The following is a 23,964-nucleotide window of genomic DNA, read 5'->3' on the forward strand; positions in this document are numbered from 1 at the left end:
AGAAAACTGGACTAGAGAGGCTACATTATATTATGCTTTATTTCAATTGTAAAAAATATATATATTTTAATATTGCATAATTTTAATATTTTTGGAAGGACCAGGAGAAACCCCTTTAAAAACTGAAAAGAGTTTGTGAGTGTTTTGTTTGTTTTGTCATTGTCAGTAATTGTCTTTTGTTTTTGTGAATTCACTAGACGGCTAACACGTCTCCGGAGCTGTCGCCTTGGGCCAGCACTACCCGGAGCAACACTACACCACAGTCACTGTTTAATTGTTATCACCCACCATGAAAACTACTGCACGCACCCAGGACTGGTGACCATGCTAGTATATTGTGGGACGGATATTCGGGTTTATTATTTGGGACTATAACCCTGTTGTTATTTACTCTGTGCTCTACACATTGCTGTGTATTGCAGGGAATTATTATTTGGTCACCAGACCTGGATACAATTAAAAACTGTTCCAAACTGGATTATAACTCTCTGTGTTTCATTACTGCACTGCATCACCCCTGCACCTGCACGTACCACTTACCACTTTGCCACACTGATACAGACCACAAAGGTTTACACGTGCTTTTGTTATTTCCAAATACTTGCAGAATTTAAGTAATTTTGTTCTGCTTTATTTATTTACTCATCTCAGACTCAGGTAACAAACATTTGTTCTCTCTGGGCTACTAAGATAGAGATAGGGAGGCTCTTATACTCTCTGAACAGCCTCCCTCTGTGCTGCTGGAGCAGAGAAAGAGAAAGGGAGGCTCTTATACTCTCTGAACAGCCTCCCTCTGCTCTGTGCTGGTGGAGCAGAGAAAGGGAAAGGAAGGCTCTCATACTCTCTGAACAGCCTCCCTCTGTGCTGGTGGAGCAGAGAAAGAGAATGTTTAAAATGTACAGCAAAACCTACAAGTGTACAATAAAATGAACAGTAGCAGGTAAAAGACTGAGCAGATTGGCAGGAAGAGGGAGAGTCTGTCCATGAACAATAGGGCACAGTACTGAAACTGCCAAGTAAACATCAACAGGAGCTGGACTAACCCATTTACTGCCTAATGACTACCAGCACTGGTCCTTAAGTGCTTATGTTTGGTTTGGCCCTATATGCCTGTCTAACTTGCAAAGTGAGTCTGTGCTTGGGGGCTAGTTCAAGGCAGTTTTACTGTCAATGAATCATTCTAATTAAAAGTCCAAGATGCTAAATCATTATTAATTTTTTATATGCTGTACTTTTTCTGAACTGAATTGCAAGCATTTTTTAAATGCTTAAGGGAGGTTATGCTCTGCTTTGGGGACTGTGAACACAAAATGAATCACAAATACAGGAATATAATTAATTTAAGTGCAGCTGAATAATACAGTATTGATCAAGGACCACCCTTCCACCCATGCTTGTAAGTTCAAATGGACTGGCTTAAAGTTCTGCACATTTCTTGGTTCAGCTTATGCTGAACAGACTACAATGTGAGGCCTATGAGATTTGTATTAGAGGTAGGTTTCCACCTTTGCAGCGTTTTTCAGAGGCTCACAAAAAATACTGTAGTAAATCACTTTTAGAGTAACGTAATTATTTTGGAGTTGACTCAAGTTTTTTTTAACATCATGAAAAATGTAAATTGTGCAAATGGTTGCCGGGACTTTGCTGCTGTGCGTTATTTTCAATGTACTCTTTGCTTTTGATCAGCAAATGCCCCTAGAGGGGAGATTTCCAAGCTAAGGAAAATCACAGCCAATGTAACGGCTGTCAATCATATCTGACTCTTTCCTAGTGTTGGTTTTGGATAGCTCCGCCCCACTCAATTACAGCATGTCATCAGCTCAGTCAGAAACGACATAAACTGAAAGTGGCAATGACCAGGTTTTATGGTGTTCCAATGAAAAACCCCAGGAAAATACATAGTACCCCTGGAAAATAAACGTTGAAAACAAACAAGTTAACTTGTATGAGGTTTTCATCATTGGCAGTGGCCCTGGGTTCTGATGCTCCTATGAGTTATCTCAGCCCTGCAATGTACTCAGCCCTCAGTTTTAAAGGAGTAGAAGAAGCACCTTCATCTGCTGCAGACGCAGTCTCTCCTCCTCCATCTCCCTCCTCGTTCGCTCCTGCTCTTCCTGAATACGACGCTTCTCCTGAAGAACAACAAGAAAACAAAACTTCCATGACAAAGAAGGAATGCAACTTTAGCTGAAGATGCCTTGGCTGAAGATAGAGAAGTCTCCTGAAAAACATACAGTACAAAAGAGCATGTCTACTATGTATCACCAGTAATGGTTTTAATCTTGAGGTTTTTCTGTAATGCGATTGATTAATCAATTTAACACATTTCCTAGTCTTATAGCAATAGGAACACGCATTAAAGCAAAGTGCTAAAACAACAGACAAAAAATAGCAGTAAATGTTTTAAAGTTATGTTTAACAGAAGTGCTGAGCTTTTTTTGCAATTAATTTAACAAATGTATTATTTATCACTAGTACGTACAATGAGTGGCACTCCAGTTTTAATCTTTAGTTTCATATGCTGGTAGTTTGTTGTGGTTTGTTTTTGGGCAGTCCCATCGCGAGGGAGTTTCCAGCCTCTTTCACAGTCTTGGCACATCATTTGGCCAGCACGCTCTGGGGCTCGTTAGAAGAAGCAGCCGGGGTCTTGTCTTGCTAATAATTGAACAGTATCCACAGAGGCTGGTGTCGGTTTACTGCTGTGAAAAGGGGAGTTCGCCCGAGCTCAAAGGAGATGCTGAATTATTTAGTAGCTCAGAAGGCTGAGTCGGTTTACACATGCCCCTGTGCTGCTGTGGAGACCAGTGAAAGCTACTGTGGGGAGTGGAGAACTTAAAACCTTGGCGAAGCAGCTACTGTGACGTCACAGCTACAAGCTGGCCACTGAAATAAGAATAATAAACACGCTTTGGAACACCCACACTCGTACTATAAGAAACACTCTTACACCACAAATGGGAACATTCTTTGGCAGTGTTTTCTACTATTAAGTTTGTTTATTTAAACCACATTTTGGATTGAACTATACTGTGAAGAATGATTAATTTAATGTGAATGAGGGACAAGGGGCTGCGTTCCTAAATTCAACGCTAAGAAGCAACAACTCTCCCAAATCGTTCCTAAACTCATCGTTGAGAGCTAGTGACATGCAGCGTTGGCTCAACGCTGACTCAACGAACTCACCGACTCTCAGAGCTGGTGAGCTTTTCAACAGAAAGATGGCGACACCCACAAAAATTATGAATGGGATTTAAATGTAGCTATTAATACCGCAATCCGCCGTCAAAACGGTAATTGTTAATACACACACACACACACACACACACATCATTACTCATTTTATTTATGTATTACTGTAGAAGAAATAAAACACAGCAAATATGACAACGTAACTACAACATATATATATATATATATGAAGTAATGCAGCATATTTAATACAAACTTGTATTTAAGATTTTGTAAGATTCTTTTTAGAAGCTGCAGGCCAACATGCAGAATCGTTCATTTTAAATTTTACCGTTTAGTTTAGGAATGCAACAAAGCGTTCCTAAATACCCGGAAGTGTTGTGACAATAGTGACGTTTTTGTTGAGTCAACGCTCAACAGTACCGTTGAGTTTAGGTACGCACACTATGTAGGGTACTATGACTGATATTCTATGATGTCACAAAGGCTCCCATTCACAGCTGGAAGACTCAAGATCAGTACAACTGACTTAGCTCATTTTATTAAATACAGAAGTCCACAGCATTTGTCACCTAATAGCTATTTTACTGCATTTAATCCTGTACTTTAGAGTACTGTAATCTGTCACAAGTGTTATTTAATCTGTAGTATTTTGTATTTAATTATATCCTGATGTAACTATCACAGACACTGTTATCTGCTCCGTTATTGAATCGTATTTTGTCATATACTTGTACTTGCTAGAACCAAAGTCATTGTATTTTATCTTGCTCTTAATTGTATTATTACTTGTACTGTGATTCTTGAAATGTATTTTTGTTTATGACTGTAAGTCGCCCTGGATAAGGGCGTCTGCTAAGAAATAAATAATAATAATAATAATAATAATAATAATAATAATAATAATAATAATAACTAGCGGACGCATGAAGTGTCAGGGACACAAGTATCAAAACCTTGGCTCTGTCTCGGATTTGATCCATTTGGAAGATCACCTTGAGCACTCGATGCAGCCTGTAGTCATTGCTAAAACATCTCCTAAGGGATAAGAAAGCCAAGCCAAATGGATATAAAAACTAAGTAGCTTTAAATTATATTACCTTATTTATTTATTTTTTTACTGTCCCAGTAATGTTTATGATATTTGCAAACATTCTCAGTTGTTCTTGTTGCAATTACTAATATACTGTGCTTGTTTCACATTTTCGTGTTAAGGTGCTTTCATGCAAGTTCAGAAGCTGCTATTCTGTTCTAGTTAGCTGTCATTGATATAACATAGGCTAGCCAAAGTGTCTTTACTGAAGTAAAAGCCAGCGCCATTTAATGACCTGCAACTTTGGATTTCCTTTTTTTACAGCAATACCCTGCTGTGCACTAGATGGTGCTGGTGCTCACTCATAGAAGAGACACTGGCTGATCTAGTCTACATTATAAATGTCTATGGTAGGCAGCTAGAAATGAAGTGCAAGTGACAGTCAAAGCACCTTAACATCATAAAATGAAACAGAAAAAACAATGCAAGCTACTTCCTCTTTAACACAGATAATGAATTAGCAACCATAATAAATTAATGTATCACTTTCAGGATTAAAAGCAGAACATTACCAAGTTACTTACAGCTATGGCCTGGAGCCTCTGCTTGTACAACTCTGTCTCTTCCATTGTCGCTCTGCAAAAAAGAAAAAACACGAAGGTTACATTTAGCAAGACTCTCCTTCAAAGGGAGGCTGGCTTGGAATGATTCCCAGGCAGGGGGGGGGGCAGGTACCAAACCCGAGCACAGGGCTGCTATCAGACCAGACTAGGGGTGCTTTATTTCAACTGTGTTCTTTAAGTAAGTTTGACCCCAGCTTAGCTGCTCATCATTGCCATTCAGCCTGTTTTCTTTCCTCCTGGCAGTAAACTTGCGTAATACAGCCTGTCTCCAGCATCGGGTTACAACCTCGACTGTCACCACTTCCATCTGGGCTCCACAGCAGAGGCGAATGTGCAGAGGAACATTCTTTCAAGGTTATTATCCTGTGTTTTATTCTGTAATATAATCTTTCAGAAATGACCAGAATCCGGGTCCAGCGTGTGTGTGTGTGTGTTTGTGTGTGTAATATATATATATATATATATATATATATATATATATATATATATATATATATATACATATATAGTCTGTTTGGTACAATAAGGCTTGATAAACTTGGTTTTGAAGAAAATATTATTAAAAACATTAAGCAAAGTGGCAAACTGGGGTTGAAATGAGTGGTTACAGGTTAATGGTTCCACTCTTTTGTCCCAGGTGAACTTAGAGAGAAGACAGAGCTTTACTGAGCCCACAGGGGCGCTTTGAACTGAACTGTAAAAAGTCACCAGGATGCGAGGATATACAGAAAGGATATGCAATATAGGAGGTAACGCAAAAAGATTAAAACGAGTGAGGGAAGTCAAACACAGAGACAGAGGAATAACAGTCTATACTCACAGATTGATTGTTTCAATTGCCCATTAGGAACCATTGTGTTTTCTGTTTATCACATCCATAATTAACCATTAACTCATTATCATAGATTGAATTGATCTTAAACAATGCCGTTGCTATGTACTTCAATCTTGGCAGAGCCCTTATCACTGCTACAGCTGGCCATTGAAATATGAAGAATACATTTGCTTTGGAACACCCATCCGCATAGGATAAAAACAAAAAAATCTAAAAGAAGAATGTATATGTATCAGCATGTACTACTTTGGTATATCTTGGCTCTTAAGATATACCTAATGTACGATACAGAAAGACTTTCCGATTTCTTGCTGACAGTCATGTTCCAGTCACCAACGAAAAACACTCCTTTAGAACAAGGAAAAAAAAAAAATGAAAAAAAAAAAAAATGAAGCTTTTTAAAAAAGATGCGTATCAATGTTTAGATGCTTATCTGGGTCTACAAAAGGTAGTGGCTTGCTGGGGAATGAAAATGGGATGAGAGGACTGCAGCACGCAGAGCCGTTCCAGGAATCTGCTGTCTTTAGAATACCCGGCTCCCTTTTTCTTATTTTTTTCCAGGAACCAGAGGAGAGTTTTGGTTTCTATCCAACACTGTTTTGGAAAGTCCCAGATCAGGAAGTAAGAAGTTCCCTGGCCCCCATTTCGCAGGAATGATCTGGTTGTGTGTCATATGGGCCTGGATAAGATATGGGCCTGGGTATATGATTGTTGACTAACTGTAGCTACTTCACCCCTGGGACCCTCTTGTCTCAATATGGCTTTCTCTGCCAGTGCAAGTTATATATACAAATACACACACACACACACACACACACACACACACACACACATATATAAAACCAGAAGGGTAAAGTAATATTTGACTGATTAAACTGCCTTTAAACCCAACTACTCACACTCTTTAGCTTTTCAGGACCAATCGAGTATGCCCAGGTGATTTATTAACTGCAGGACGATAGCAATTATTTATTTTATACTGTTATGGCTCAGTGTTTGGTCTGCATTGTCTTTGCATGATATTGTGGGTTATAAAATGTATATGGTTTGTTACCTATTAAATATCCTATTATTTATTGTGCTTGTTATCTATTACAGACACCATGGAAGGACAAGAGTCTGTAAGATGGGAATTTTGCCTAAGAATTTACTATGGAAGTTGTTTCACCTTTTAATAGTGGAACTACCATAGGGTATATTAGCAGAAATGAACTTGTCTATCGCCACATTTCTATTTCCCAGGTATATCGAATCCTATGTAAGCCCACTTGTCTTGCTAATTTTCAGGTCATTTTTTTCCTTTTTTTTATTTGAGCACCATCTTTAAACAATATTTTCTCATAATGCTAAACTACATCAGAGATGGCACTCGCACTTGAAAAGAAAGACAAATATACCTTAATAGGATTTGATACACTGTGGCAATAGACTAGTTTATTGCAGCAAATATACACTATGGTAGTTCCATGAAAGGTGAAACAACTTCCATACTAAATATTTAATTTTTGGCCATCACTTGTAGGCATTCCCATACAAAATATGACAATAAAACATGAAAAGTGTATTACTTTAATTCCTTCTACTCTATAGTTAATCTGGTAAAAGATGGCTGTAACTGTGGTGCTAGATTTAGCAGTTTAAACATGGCATTACACAGATATTCTTCAATCAAAAATGTATCCCAGTGAAATAACGTATCCCTCCTTTCTGAATAAACAAAGACAATCCTCGTATAACACTCTTGTCACCACTCTTTGGAAGATACCTGCACACTTGCCTATCTTTCTGCCAGAATATACGGCAGCCAGAACAAGATGCTTTGACTTCAAGCAGCTGGCACACTTTGAGGATTTTTATTATTATTCATTTCTTTTGCGATATCTTGACATGATGAGAACAACAACCAGAAACTGCGCTTGAAACAGCTAAATATTTCGTTTCCATGAACTATCCAAGTCTACCCAGACTGGGAGCTAGGAAATCCTAGATTAGAAACCTCTGAATAGATGCAACTACAGTACATCACTATTCCTAAATATCTTTCTACCAGATTGGATTTGGCATTGCCCTGGTGTGGGTCATTTTCTCTTACACTGTGTCCCTTGATTACTCTGGAAGGCCATAGCTTACTTAAGCACTGTTGCAGATCAAGTCCACTGAACTGCACTTGTACCCCACTGGCAATGGCTACTTTGAAGAAGATAACGCACCCATCTGCTGTGCCAGAGTTGTGTGCAAATGGTTTGAGGAGCGTGACAAAGACTCAGGCATCTTCAATGGCCACCACCATGTCTGGATCTCAATCCAATTGAGCATGTTTGGGATGAACTTGAATGATGCATTGGTCCTTACAATCTTACAACTGCATGACATATGAATGACTGGAAGGATTTCCTCAAGGCACCTTCCAGAACCTTGTTGAGTTTAGGCCATGTTGTGATCGGGGCAAAAGGAGTATCAACACGATATCAGGTAGAGGTCCTAATAAATTGAAAAGGCAGTTTACATGTTTATGGTACTGTCACCATATTTTCAATATGTTTATCCAATCTGAAAAGCTCAAGACAAATGAATGTCCATATGAAGTGTCATCACAAGTTCCTCTCAAGATGGAGCTACTTGCTCTTGCATGCCAGGGATTAGTAATGCAGAGAGCAACACACACCTCTTTGTACTGAACACACCAGAGACACCACACAGATTTCAGATGACTGTCTCAGCAACATTGTCAGCTAGCCACGTATTTACAAAATACAAACAGGAGAAAAGTATGACCTTTGGCATGTCATAGAAATGATGCATGCCACAGTAACACACTTAGCCTCACTGAACAACCAGTGCATTCAGACAATGTTAACAGCAGGCCAGTTAACCTTGATGTGCTGCAGGCAACATGACGCCACCAACAACAGTTAACAAACAAGTGTGCCGCTGACATCACTTCAAAACACTCAATCGGAGTTCAAATGCAAAAATATTAGAAACTGAGTCAAGCAGACAATTGTTTCAGCCAGTGCCTTCTTCAGTGTGTTCACATCTATTATATAGTCAAGTCGCAGTTCCTAGTTACAGAATACATATTTACAAGTGGCCAGCAATATATTCCTGAGGTTATTTCATTCATGCAGTGCTTTGGATAGTGAAGTTTATTCTATTGGTGCAGAAGAGACAGGTGCTGGGAGCTCAGTGGCGGCTGGGCAAGATGTGCATGTAATTCGTGATGCAGGCTTCATCCGGGGCTGCAGTTTAAATGCATGGCTGTAACTCCCTGTTTAGCAGAATAGCTGCTTGGTTCAGGGTGTATTTACATGGTTTGTGTTCCGATCCAGGGACATGCATACAGTACCCCCTGCTTGAGATAACTTCTCAGCAGAGCAGTTACAATTCAAGTTGAATTCTTTCAACACTGCAGACATGTATCTAGGAAAGAGAACTGCAGGTAAACAAATAGACTAATTCCCCTATTTATTTATCTTTTATTTATCTTTTAGCATACGACTTTTATACAAATTGACTCTGCCGCTTATTTCTTTAGATTCCAAATACTGAATCGGTATATCCTGTAATAAACCCAACGTCATTAAGGAGTATGCTATTCTGATGGTGTTCATCACAAAAGCATGAAGTCAGTCTATATAACTGTACGTAAATGTTTCTACTTGGCCTCATGCCCTCTTCACAGCTTTTTTCACCTCTGGGGAGGAAAGGCTGGAAGTGATTTGGTGGGGCCCTTAAGCAGGATAGACCTTTGTGAGATCACGGAGCTACTCCCCTTGCCAGGGAGACAGCATCCTGCAAAGGTGGGATCAGATACACTCAAAGAAAACTAGAGGTTTAGGACAGGATTATGTTTTAAAGTCAGTGTTCGCACACATTTCTTTCATGACTTGCCATACGGTCATTGCCAGGTCTCTTCCTTACAGTGAAAGTTTGTTAGTTAAAGACGCACTTTATTTGTAAAGCATGGCCAATTTCCAAAGATAATTGTATTAAACATTCAGAGCAGCTAATTAAATATCAAGCAAAGCCTGAACTGTTTTGTTGTGTGCAAGGCAATGCAAGACTATTGTTATTTGTAGTCTGCCAAATGGAACTTGAATGCTGAATAAAAGTGTACAAAATAAATAGTGCATCATACTGATCAGGATGTATTGTGATGCATATTATAAATCACGTATCAATTATGGATTTTAGACCATGTTAAATATGTGTACATGGTCGTTTACCTTTTAAAACTATCATACATATTTTCAAATTAAAAGTAGACTTGGTTTAGTACATCTGAGTGCTAGTGCTCACTTAAGTTTGCTTCCTCAATGTGAAAAATGACTAACTTGGCATGCTTAAGTGAGCACAACCACTCAAATGTTGTTTCTGAATATGATCAATAGTCACCTTTAGATTTTACTTTTGGATTTATTTGAAATTGAAATATGGTATTCATTTACAGCAGTTTGCAATACATCACGGATACTATACTGTACATTTGAACTGTTTTGTGATTTATAGCAGTTAATACATTGTGTGTGTAGCAGTGTCTCACGGGCAACACCACGTGAATCACCTTTGTGTTGTACTGACATTTAGCACCACTTTGTACTGCAGTGGATATGCAGTACTGAAACTGTATTTAAAAGCTCACCTAACAAAAATATAACCAGTTTCTTTGTGCTGAAAGATCCTAGCAATCAGATCCCTTATAATTAGGGCAGAGCAGCATAATCAATAGCACCTCTGTCATGATATTCGCAGTACCAGAGACACAAACAAAGCAGCTTCTATTGAGGAAACGGGAACTAGCATCCCATTTTGAATATTTAAATCACTTATTGCAGTCCAGGTACTGCGGGTCAGAATGATTTCAGACGTCATTTATGCAGGAGTTTACTTTGTTTCTTTTTAATAGTCACTTTTAAAATCTATTATATGAATGGATACAAACATGGTCATTTGTGCCACTCAATACATTTGAAGCCGTGCTTGTTTGAATAAAATAGTTGTCCCAGCTGATTATGAACGTTCTTAAAGCTTCTGAACTAAGTTTGCTTAATGCGTGGGGTGGTGGGGGAATGCAGGGGGGACTGTCTTAAGGAAGGTATTTTTTTATATTAACCTGTGCTTTGAAAGTAAAAATTAACTTTTAACTCTCACAAACAGTTGAGAAAAAGTGAACTGTAACTGTAAGCCCTAAAAAAACTCAACAGTCCTAAAATGTCATGAATCCTATATCTTTAAAAATTGTTACTAGAGAAAGCTTGATATCCGGGCTTAATATGCTTTTGCTTCCAGTCAAATCTCAAGAGACCAGGGTAAGAAACATGCAAAGAATGCAAGTCATTCGACTGGCTCTTTAAATTTCCTACCACAGCAATGCGAAAGGTGAAAGAAAGCAGGTTTCCATGCCAAAGATAAGCCTCTGTGAGGAGAGAAACTGGATCTGAATGCTAGCAATTCCGTTTCAAAATCATGCACTGGGGAGACCAAGGGAAGAGGTGGGGAGAGAGAGAGAGGATAAGGGCTGTGGACTGCGCTGAATCACATGTCTATTACAATTAAAAATCCACTCCGGATCACAGAAAAGATGCACAGGCTTGTACTGCCAAAATCCGCCTATTGTAAGTATGTAAAGCAACTGGTTTGCGCATTACTGCAAATGCCAAAGATGCAAAGCATTTCCTTGCACTATAATGCCATAGACAGTTATCTAGAGCAAGTGACAGGGAGATACAGCAAGCCCATGACTACAGAAACGCTCAGTGGTAATGTATGTACTGATATAGTGAAACAGTAACAGCATGCAGTACAATACAGGTGTATATCCACTCCACAGGGGTCAGAGCAGCTACCCACGAGTGGGTTAAAGTCACCTTGTGTATCTTACACAGCACCCTGTACTGTATGTTTATGATATCTAGTTAAATAAGAATAATTAAACAGTGTAGCTCATTTTAATGTGACGTCATTTCCATCTGGATGGCCCTCACATAACAAACAAAAAAAATCCCATATGCATGCTTTCAAGCTGTGGATTTTTTTGGTGGATATTTATGTTTAAGCTCTGTAGTAAAAAGCTTGCTCAATACTTTTTTTTTTTTTAAATATTAATAGGATTTTAAATAGTTTAAAATAGTTTTTGTTGACGCCAGAATTACATTTTAGGAATTATAACTATTATAGCAATGTCCTATCTGTAACACCCACTGGCTGCCATGAATTCTTCTTACCCCTAATTATGAGGTACAGAGGTCCTCAGCTCTGCAATTAAAAACAATTGGCTAACAGTATCTCCTGAGAGATAATGACTGGATTGTGCAAGTCTGTTTCCAGTCAGTAAATTACTTTTTTTTTTTTTTTTTATACTGTACAGTGTCTTCTTTTACAAGGTTATTTATTAAAGTAAATGATAATCAAAGCTTTAAAATCTATGTTCTTCAAAGTTTAACCATTTTAAGCAATGAAACAATCACCAGTTCAGAGCTGAACTATTCCCCAGTCCTAACCTGCCCTTTTTCTTGCGTGGGTCAGTTTCCATGCAAACCAAGCAGAAATACAAGAGAGGAAGAGTGGTTTCCAAGGCCAAGGCCAGGCAGATTGCTCCTCTCTGTTTCTCAGAATTATGAAGACTTGCACACCCGTTCACATTCAGATACAATCCTTGGGATCTGTACAAACTGAAACATTCTTGTGAAATAAACTCTGCTCGACCTTTGGACTAACATTTGAAAAAAACAAAAGAAAGAAAACACACACACACATTCTGTATCGTCACTGATGTGCAAGTATGCCTGTGAATGAGATAAAATTCCAGTTCTTAAACTCACTGAGTAACATTCTCAGGTCTGGTCATGGCAGGTTAAGACAAATCCCCTCGTGTGTGTCTGTATCAGTGTGCATTCAGTGCTACAGAGGCAGGGTTTAATGATTACAGCATGTACCATTCACACAGAGATCTTAGTTAGATAGAGAATGGAACCCCCTTCAAAGTAATCATGAAAGGCTTTGTTTTTCAAATCACTGGATTGAAAAACTTGCATTCCCGCAATCACTGCCCTGTTGAGAACTCCAGGGACTGGGAATTGGAAAATACGTTTAATATTAGTGCTGGGACGAACATGGCTTTTTCATGAATATTCTTTAATTTTAAATAAGCTGTAAAACAAAAGTATAATTTGTACGACTTCTGTAAAAATAAAGTTAAATAAACCTGTTACAGTACCCTATCAAAAGCCTAGTAAAGAAAGGAGAGAAACATGCGCAATATTTTATTTCAGACGCAATTTATGTATTGACTTCCTTTGCATGATATCCAAGTTATAACTTCTGTTATATCAACGAATACGAACATGCTAATGCTTGCAAACAAATGCATTTCAAGCAGTTGAATACTTAAAAATTTGTCTTTATGTAACATTAGATTCCAACCGTAAATGGGCTTGCACCAGATTTTTAACTACGTACCACTTGAAAACCCTAAAATAAATCAAATTGATCTCCATAAAGCTTTGTAAGCAGTGATCAAACAGTAACGTTCCTTTTAGTTTTGCATATTTATTGGGATAATACAATAAAATGAATGTACAATTGTTCATGAAAAAATTGGCTAACAGAAACCACTCACTTCAAAGCTCTTGATGATCACACACATCTTTTCACTTGTTCAGACAAGCAGCGTTTTAAAAACGTTGAAACCAGTTTGCTTGTCATTAATTCAGTTTTAATATTGATGGAGGGGGGACATTTTTGTAGCTGAAACTGCTTTCAAGGATCTAAACAAACTGGAATGTCAGAAAGGTAGATATTCTGATACAGTACAGTGCAGAGAAGCAAAGTAACTGAAGTAAATAGTGATCAGACAAGTCGGGTTTTAAAGGATGCCAATGATTCAGCGGCAGAAACATTACTGGGTAACCCAATCCATCGCCTCGCCACTCTCTGTGTGAAGAAGAGTCTCCTTCAGCAACATGACTAGGTAACCCATTCCATCCCCTCACTACTCTCTGTGTGAAGAAGAGTCTCCTTCAGCAACATGACTAGGTAACCCATTCCATGTCCTCAAAACTCTCTGGTAAAGATCTGTCTCTGACCCTCTGTCCTAAATCTGTCTCCACTTACTTTCCAAATGTGTCCTCAGGTCCCAATTTCTGTGCTGGGCCTTTGTCAACACCTTTTTAAGATTGTAAAGACTTCAATCAAGTCCCTTCTAATCTGGCTTTGTTCTAGGCTAAACAAACCTATCTTCATAGCTCATTCCTTTTAACCCTGCGGTTAGTGTCTATTCACTGTTGTGCTCTCTTGCTGTTACTGAAACTGACTGGCAGCAGAGAGATGCAGCTTTTATATATTACACACAGTGTGTCAGGGAATGCATTTAAAGAAAGCAGTCCAATTAAAAAGAGTGCGTCATTTTTAGTCACACTTCTGTTGTGGGACATTACAGCTCACTTTTCTTAGCATATACCTACAAGTTACACTGCAGCGCTCAGATTTTATTTTAGTTTTGGAAAATTTATTTGCAATACAAAACGCACTTATGATCAGTTTTTTTACACTGGCTATTGCACCACTGTGGTAACAGACACTAGCCTATAGCCCCAAGCCTCAGTACCCTCCAAGCATGATGTCATGTCATTAAACCTCCTGTCAATCCTTACTGAACACTGTATCAACAGACACCAGCAAGATTGAACAGCTAGCTTACAAGGGTGTCTCCTATACTACCACCACAGAAAATTAGCAATACACATTAAGATTGCAATTGAAATAATCATTTTGAATTGGATTGCTTAGGTGTAAAGTACTACCAAAAGGCTAATGTGTCTCTCAAGGTCTTCAGCTATTTGTTGTTTCTTCTTGTACTTCTTGTGAAAGCAAGTTTCTGTTTAAATGACTTGGCAACAGAACAGCAAGGCGGCTTCAGGGTGAAAACTGTTCTACACACCTACAGTACAAGGGGAACTACCTTTATGGGATGTTAAGGAAACTGAATTTAAGTTCAGTAAAACACAATACTATACGATTCCTAATCTGCTCAGCACTGTTATTTTGCATGGTCTTCAATTCTACCTAAATGGTGACATTATTTATCAACCCTCTGGTCAGAGACATGTTTCCTTTGCACATCATCCTCCAAGTACAGTACCCTCCAGTTTCCACAATGCTTAGACAATGTGATATTCTGATAGTGCAAGCTCACATGTATACTGTGATGCACCCTGTACATATAACTTTTACATGACAAGGTTTTTGGTCTTTCATTTCTTAAGTTTTTTTTTTTTTTTTTTAATATTTAAAAAAGTGGTCTGACCAAGTTTCACTTTAAAAAGTCTACTGCATTAGCAACACATATTTGCATATTGTAGACATTAATTTGGTCAGTATGTATTGGACCGCTCTTAAATAAATTGTAGATTTACTGTATTCCAGCTAGCTTGTTTTACTGATTATAGCAAACCAACCTGTACAGTGTCAACATGGCCCAGACAAAGACAGAGCACAGTTTTTTTCTTTGAGTTTGTCTAACCTGTCATTAGAGGAACAGTGTTCAAATAACACACCTGCTGTTTATGACTTTCAAACCGTCCAATGTAGCTGGGATGAGCTGCTGGCAGCACAGCGCACAGGAGCAGCGACAGGTTTTACTACTGGTTGCTTTTTTACTTCATTTTAAATAAACAGAGGATACATATTGGGAATACATTTACATTTGTGAGGGAAAGAAAGAGATGCAAACATAAGATTGCAGACCACAAAGTAGGCAAACAAAGTAATTCAATGCACAATCTGCAGATGCTGTACTAGCAACAGGGCCACATGCAGATAACCACGAGCAGGCGCCTCAATAGCTTTTACTAAATCTACAGTGGACTGCAATCTAACAATACAACACTAAAGACATAACGTTTATACATTTCTGACATAATCTGGAATACTAATGTCATTACAATCTACTACTCTGTACTTGGGTTCCATTTGATTAATCTGCATTTTAATGTCCTTCTGTTTCACATTTTGGAATAAATAGTTTTGGATCATGCCTTGACAAATGCACAAATGTGCTCATGGCCAACAAACTTTGAAAAGCACTGCTTTATAGCACAGCATGGTGTGGTGCGGCCACTTTAACCACCTACTGGAAAGGAGCTGGATTATGCAGATGTCACATGATTGACCATGCAGCACATAAGAGCTGGAGTAGTGAGCTGGCTAAGTAAAATGAGCAGAAGCAAATATTTAACCAAGAGTTTGAAAGGCATGACTCTGACGGGACGACTGTGGAATCAAGGACAAATGTGACACATATCGAATGGTGGTGGAAGGGATTAGTGACTGAAAGGGAAAGATGACACAGCATTATGACATCTGATAGGCCTCATTCAATACACACAATAACCCCAAGCACTGATTGCAGCAGGAAGCTGTATCGATCATAACAGCGTGAATCACAGGTTGGATTTGCTCCTCCTTCATAAAGCATTTTAATGCTCTCCCTTAGTTAGGTGCCAGTTGACTACAAGCTCAGGATTACAGCCACTGAACTGGGCATTTCAATATCAAGCACGTTATTAAGTAACTCTATACTCAAACAGAGGGACCTGGATTAGTCCTGCAGATTTGCAATCAACAGTCTCTGACGCTGCCAGTCCATTTCAATTCGTCAAATCTTTTCACTCAAATAACTCTCTATAATTGCAGTGTTTGAAAGCGCAGGTGTCATTTGGAAGCCACACACGCTGTCGTGTTTTTCTCGTCTCTCCTGTATCTAATTCAGCAATTATGATCGAGATGGTGGGCGTTTTAATCTTGGCTGGCTTCAGGGGGAAAAAAAATCAACCCAAACCACGTAAAGCCGCAATAAATTTCAGCAGCATTGCATTGTGCACCTGAGCCCATGAGCCTGCACAAAACACTGCTTCTAATGAGGTTTTATAACCCTCCACCCCAGATAACAGATCCTTTAATCACATCACATCTTAGTCAATACTGAAAGAAACTACATTTCTAAACATGTTCTTCAGGGTAATGACAAACTGTGTTTCTTAGGCGGTTAGGCTATTATATGCGAAAATATAATGCTAAGATTAATTATATACCAGTTTTGAAATCCATTCCCATACCATGAACTAACTTTACCAGCCTTTTCAAATAAAACCCAAAGCCTCCAAAAACATGAACGCCACTGTGATGACCTGTTTCCTACATAGCCTCTATCACTTCAAACTCTTTTTTCAGTGTTATGATTATTTTGACAGAACCCAGACTTTTGAGGGTGTTCATTGCAACGCTTGCCTGTTTGTAATATTGATTGCTGCTTTGCAAACTCAGCCCCTGGCTAACAAGTATAGTGACATTTCTGTGTGGATAGATGAGTAACCTAACATAACCTAATCACCTTAACCCATAATCCCGAGGTCGAAACCACAGCAGAGCCCACTGATGCAGCTCAAGCGACCCCGCCCCCCTGACTCTCCCGCGCCATAAAAAAACACTACAGGCTGTTGACATCTCTTTGTCTGAGAGGGTATTCCAAAATACAATTTACACATCGTATTTGAAACATCTGTGGTTATTTATGCAATGCATTTTGTTAACTTATTTTTATTCTGTTGTCTAAATGCATAATTCCTATGCTGTATTATCAATATTCTATAATTACGAGTTCACTGTACTTCAGCCAAGGTAACGTGGAAATTGAATGTGTGACAGCTTAGTAAGGTTACTGGTGTCTGAGTATTAGAGTAGTCAACTGGTATCGATAAGGTAATTCTGTGTTATATTGGAATTTAATTATGTGCAGAAACACAGCCTCCATTTTTGGCACACACTCAACACTTTGTAAAACTTAAAGAAGCTAAATACGTGCTCGCTCGAGTTTGCACTGAGTTATTTCAAATTTGTTTGTAATGGCAGATTTAGCCATAGTAAGTAAATTGGCAGAAATAAAAAGCGCAGACTTAGCTTCGGTGATACTTACCCCACTCGATAAAACTCCACTTCTCAGAGCAGGTCTATCGGTTGTTTCAGCCCAACTCCGGTTTGATTTCAAACAACAGAAAAAGTGTCCCTCGCAGATAAGGTCACGGCGCCAAGTGAAGCAACAACACTCTTCAAGAAACTGTCTTTAAGTTTAACAACTGGGCTGCAGAGTACAAAAAAACCTGTGTCCAATCTCCACCTGAACCTGGTGTGTTTCTTCCGTATTAAACAAACTTAACCCAGCAAGCCATGTTTGTTCCGTGCATGCCTGTGATGCAGCGGCGTGAAATAGGTATATTTTAAATGTTTTTTTTTTTTCCCCCAAAAACTGAAAAGGTATTACATTTACGTGCTGTTCGTGCGGTGGGGTGCGTGTCAAAGCCTAACACGGCTCGCCCTTTTGCATACTAGTTCAGCTCAGTTTAGTTTAGCTTGCGTTGCAATACCTGTAGTTCTGTGTGCAACTCAACTTGGTCCCGCCTCTCTTTTTTTTGTAAAAAAAAAAAAAAAAAAAAGCTGTTGCATTTCCTGTTATTTTCCTCTGCTTGACTAGGTGGTGAAGGGTTTTCCGTTGAAAAGCTGCAGCTTTGTAGAGAGCGGGCTGGGTGTTTTTTTACGCCCTCCGAACTACGTAGATACAGAAACGAGTCGAACCGGTTCGGTAATAATCGGAAGATAAATGCCTATGGCGGTAAAACATTTGAATGATATCGTTAAGTAAATAAATACCTAATAATAATAAGTAATAGAGTCAATACGGACAAAGCGACCTCAACATCACCATACCAAGGCATTTGAAGCCGAGAAGGATCAATATTTTAAAATATGAAACGGTTTTAGACTGCGTGTCAGGTGTAATTGGAACACCTGTCGTTGCGAAATGTTTTGTTTTTGCTTGGCTTCAATTTATAAACCGGTCCCGGGGCTCTTCTACGTGTTGTTATGAATCATTTCTACATCACAGTGTAATTACATACAGATACAAACGAAAGCATAATTACGCGTGTCACCGACAGGGCAGAAGGAAGAAAAATACGCGAAGTCCTACAGGTGGAAAGAAAAATAAAACCGTTTGATGTGAACGCGCTGTGTTTGTAACGGTCAAGAATGAACAGTGTCACGAGCCAGACCCGCACAAAGCAGCTCGGGGTATGCACCGCAGCAACACATGCAAGTGAGCGACTGCAACACTAGATTATCAAAAATATATGTGCTATTAGCAGGAATAATATATATATATATATATATATATATATATATATATATATATATATATATATATATATATATATATATATAGAGATAGATAGATAGATAGATAGATAGATAGATAGATAGATATTTGTTTATTTAGCAGACGCCTTTATCCAAGGCGGCTTACAGAGACTAGGGTGTGTGAACTATGCATCAGCTGCAGAGTCACTTACAACTACGCCTCACCCGAAAGACGGAGCACAAGGAGGTTAAGTGACTTGCTCAGGGTCACACAATGAGTCAGTGGCTCCTGGTTACAAGCCCTTTTCTTTAACCACTGGACCACACAGCCTCCTATATATAACTATAGTTGTGTATATATATATATATATATATATATATATATATATATATATATATATATATATATATATATATATATATAGTTACAATAGGTTATCAAAATATATGTGGTATTAGCAGTAATTAGCAGTATTTATTTCGAAATGCATTTATTTCTTCATTTATGTATTTATTTATTTTAGATTTTGGTGCAAAATATTCTCCATTGATTTCTACAGCAATCCCAATTCAAAATACCAAACTCCACTTGTTATTCTTTTATGTCTTAGCAGACACCCTTATCCAGGGCAACTTACAATTGTTACAAGATATCACATTATTTTTACCTACAATTACATTATTTTTACATACAATTACCCATTTATACAGTTGGGTTTTTACTGGAGCAATCTCGGTAAAGTACCTTTCTCAAGGGTACAGCAGCAGCATTCCCCACCTGGGATTGAACCCACGACCCACTGGTCAAGAGTCCAGAGCCCTAACCACTACTCCACACTGCTGCCCCAAAATATCTTTTCTGAACAGTGCTTCATGGTAATTTAAATAAACAGAAAATAGAGAACAACAGGGTTTGCCAATTTAAATCAAGTTGATTTTAAATCACTGATTTTAACAATGATTTAAATCACTTGATTTAAAAAAAATCATTGATTTAAATCATTGTTTTGTTTACTACCTATTTTATATAGTTCCTCAAGGAAAACACATGAAAAGTATGTTTTTAAAATATTTTATTAACACCAACATGTTAAACTCTTACTGTCTATAAACAGTAAGAGTATTCTGAAGACATGTCTTGCCCCCGTTATAGAGCGCCTGCCCCATCATTAACATATTCACCGAAGCGATTCTGATGACAGTGCGATGGGGTCCCAAATAGACACTTGAGCTCCGTGTTCAGACCCGCTGAAACCAGGTTTATTTAGTGGTGCAATCAGGAACTTTAACAATTGAACACACTTTAAAAAGCAAAGCAGTCCTAAGTAACAACTGCATGTGTTTGGACTGACACAGAAAGAGGAAATCAAAGAAAGAAAAGAATGACTGGGATGAGTGAGGGGGATTTTTCTCTGGCATACTCCATTGCTCAATTCTTGTAGTTCACATATGGTAGTTCACATTTAGAGGATGCCACAGTGATACCTCATAGGAGGCAGTGTGGTCCAGTGGTTAAGAAACAGCCTTGTAACCAGCAAATCTCTGGTTCAAACCCCACCTCAGCCACTGACTCATTGTGTGACCCTGAGCAAGTCACTTCACCTCCTTGTGCTCCGTCTTTCAGGTGAGACGTAGTTGTAAGTGACTCTGCAGCTGATGTATAGCTCACACACCCTAGTCTCTGTAAGTTGCCTTGGATAAAGGCGTCTGCTAAGAAAACAAATAATAATGATAAATAATTTGCTTTATTTATGTATTCATTTAAGATTGGTTTGGTATAATAATAATTTATTTCTTAGCAGATGCCCTTATCCAGGGCGACTTACAAGATATCACATTATTTTTACATACAATTACCCATTTATACAGTTGGGTTTTTAACTGGAGCAATCTAGGTAAAGTACCTTGCTCAAGGGTACAGCAGCAGTGTCCCCACCGGGGATTGAACCCATGACCCTCCGGTCAAGAGTCCAGAGCCCTAACCACTACTCCACACTGCTGCCCACTATTCACAAGCCACTATTTCCAACATCCTTAAATTTACAGTTTGGAGGTACTGTAGAGCTACAACTACGTTACTACAAAAACAAATCCATAATTAAAAAAAACAACATTCAAAAATCGATTTAAATTAAAAAAAAAAAAAGATTTAAATGAAATAAATCCGATTTTTTTCAAAAAAATCACCAACCCTGCAACGTCGCCAGGAATAAATACAATTGTAAACTAGAAATACACAGCACAACACAAAACTTCATTTACTGAACCTAAGCTGTTTCTGTCTACAATTATCAGAAAATTGAACTTTTAAAATGACCTTTAAAAACCTGCACCACATCCTGGTTTTTTTGTGTGTTTTTTTTTGCTGTGAATTAAATCATCCTGTTAAAAAGGGTTATTTAATGTTGCTGTACATCTTTTTGTTTGTTTCTTTCAAAGTGTTCAGTAATAGTGTCCCATTTCAAAGTTTTGCATGAAATATGTTTGAGAATCTTTTCCCTGCTTTGGGCTCCGTAACACAGTTGTGTGAATATCAGACTTTAGCTTTACCTTGTAGCTAACAAAAACAATTCCATAAATATAAACCTGCTTTGCCCTGCCATTCGCTACAGCTCTCAAATGTGCAGTTTTGAAAGAAACACGTTTTAGTACAGGATTAAAACAGGATATGTGGAAATATTCTGAGTTGAAGAAATTTCTAAGTTTCCAAGCCTTCCTTCACAGGAATTCCTAGGTCATTTCACATCAGCAGTGTCTTCTGGGTCAAAGCTTGCTATTGGCTGAAAGCATGTCAGTCAGTAGAGGAAGCAGCTGATTGGTTAATGACAGAAAAGATGCCATTAAATCACCAACAAAATCTGAAATCACTTGTAAACAGTTTTAAACCAAGCGCAGTAGCAGATATCAGTTTTAAAATAAAATTACACATTCACTGTAACCTTGTTTCAAAGGGGCGCACGAGACCGATATAACAAATGGAATTGTACATCAGGTAAGTTTTTATTTATTTTAACCAACTATCCCTTTAAGCAGTAGTTTAAATCTCCAGCCTTTTTAGTTTCAGTTATATACAATGAAGCTATTACTTTCAAATACATTAAGGTCTTGCATATGAAGCTATTACTTTCAATACAAACAGAAATAATAAAATGAGGCTCACTTGAGGACTCAGAAAACCTGCTTTCTCTACGTTGGGCCCTGTTTTCTGAGACACAGCATCTAGCTGGTTGTCCAGTGGCAGCCTCAGTCATTGGAGACACACTGTTTCTCTTGTGTGGCTGTCCTCTGCGTTCCCTGTGACCTCACCGTCCCGAAGGTGCTTCCTCGCCTCTTTCATCAAGGTTTCATTTAGTTTGCTGTCTGTTTTGGGTCCGGACAAGGGACTCTGTTCAAACAGCCTCAGCCTCCACATTTATTTGCTGTTCGCTTTTTTTCTTTAAAGAAAGGGTAGATGTACATCTCGGCGGGGGGGGGGGGGGGGGGGGGGGGGGTCAGATGTTATAAGCTAACTCACTTCGGCAGACTGCCAAATTGAAAACCATATTAGGCCTCTGTTAAATGAAAGTTTCTAGCGCTGTACGGCACCCACGTTATCTCCCCTGTAATCTGAAGCGAAGTAAAGAACCAGTTTCCTAGGGGACTGAACTTTTAATAACCTCCTGCTGACTGCCCAGGATCTTTCAGCCAATCAGAGCGCACGTTTCACCTGCTGCGTTCCATGGCACATCGCAGAGAACCCCTCTCCATGACGTCAATGCGCCGCTTATACCGTGCTGCATTCTCTGTATCGTACCTGCTTTAAAAAAGTCATACCTGAGGCACCTCTCGGAATTCCATTCAACTGCAAAGTCTTCAAAAACGGTGACATCACAGTCAGCCACGTAACGCTGTTCTCTTCATCGGCCTTTGGCTCTTTTCAATGAAATTGACAATGGCCTAAATAAAGGCTGGTAATGATTAGAATTTTTAAGTTGTGTATTAATGCTACAGCAGTATAACAGAGTTCTAGGACGGTTAGCATCTGTGTAGGGGTTTTGTCCACACTTGTAACGCCTCACTTCTCCTGCCGATATTCCGCCTTACACAGGCGTCCTGTAACTCTTTGTCTCACAGAATGACACAGAGGGGAAGCAGGGTTTAAATGGCAGCAGTGTGGAGTCGTGGGTTCAATCCCAGGTGGGGGACACTGCTGCTGTACCCTTGAGCAAGGTACTTTACCTAGATTGCTCCAGTAAAAACCCAACTGTATAAATGGGTAACTGTGGGCGCGTTAAGTAAGTGAGCGGCTCAGAGTAAAAGAATCAACTTCACGACTCGCTCAGTCCGCTCCCGCTGAGCCGCTCAGAGCGCTCCTGAGCATTTCTCATCAGTGATCAGAGTGAGCGGACGGAATGGACACCTGCAGGAAACAAGTGGAGATGACAGGCAGGATTGACAAATACGTTTGTCAAGAACGATGAACTGGTTTCGATTTATTAAGTTATGTATTAATTGGCTAAATAAGATGGTAAAAATTGTTTTCGAATTTGTATCATTTTTTTAAATGTAGAGCTGTTTTATAGTTATTAATGTATTATTATTATTATTTATTTCTTAGCAGACGCCCTTATCCAGGGCGACTTCCAATTGTTACAAGGTATCACATTATTTTTACATACAATTACCCTATACAGTTGGGTTTTTACTGGAGCAATCTAGGTAAAGTACCTTGCTCAAGGGTACAGCAGCAGTGTCCCCCACCTGGGATTGAACCCACGACCCTCCCGGTCAGGAGTCCAGAGCCCTAACCACTACTCCACACTGCTGCCCTGGTATTAATATTATTCATAATTATCATTATTAATGTTGGTATTGCCGGTATTAAACACAGCCAGATAGGTTCAGTCCAAACAGAGCGCCGAACTCAGCGAGGTACAGCAGGGGACAGTAACTTCACACGGAGCCATTTTATCTACCATCACCTCAGAAACACAAACAAGCAAATAATTATTATTCACCATTTTTAAAAGTCGCTCAGCGTTCACGTGGAGCAGAGCGTTAAGTCATTTAAATCTGCTCAGTGTGCTTTCTGAGCGGCTCACTTACTTAACGCGCCC

General features: G+C 38.9%; 1 protein-coding gene across 3 annotated transcripts in view; it reads right to left on the bottom strand.

Annotated features, from left to right (window-relative positions):
* LOC131706603 (palmdelphin-like) overlaps positions 1–18,439 on the bottom strand; it is a 33,851-nt gene extending 15,412 nt beyond the window's left edge. For 2 of the 3 annotated variants that reach the window (XM_059008000.1, XM_059007998.1), the window contains exons 1-3: positions 17,652–18,093; positions 4,807–4,858; positions 2,052–2,132 (exon numbers count right to left, since the gene is read on the bottom strand). In XM_059008000.1, the coding sequence (XP_058863983.1) occupies positions 2,052–2,132; positions 4,807–4,851 (126 nt within the window). In that variant the 5' untranslated portion in view covers positions 4,852–4,858; positions 17,652–18,093. The other variant, XM_059007999.1, reaches the window with a different exon arrangement.
* Positions 18,440–23,964: the final 5,525 nt, after the last annotated feature.

The sequence above is a fragment of the Acipenser ruthenus genome, chromosome 36 (genome assembly GCF_902713425.1).
Source record: "Acipenser ruthenus chromosome 36, fAciRut3.2 maternal haplotype, whole genome shotgun sequence".
NCBI lineage: Eukaryota > Metazoa > Chordata > Actinopteri > Acipenseriformes > Acipenseridae > Acipenser > Acipenser ruthenus.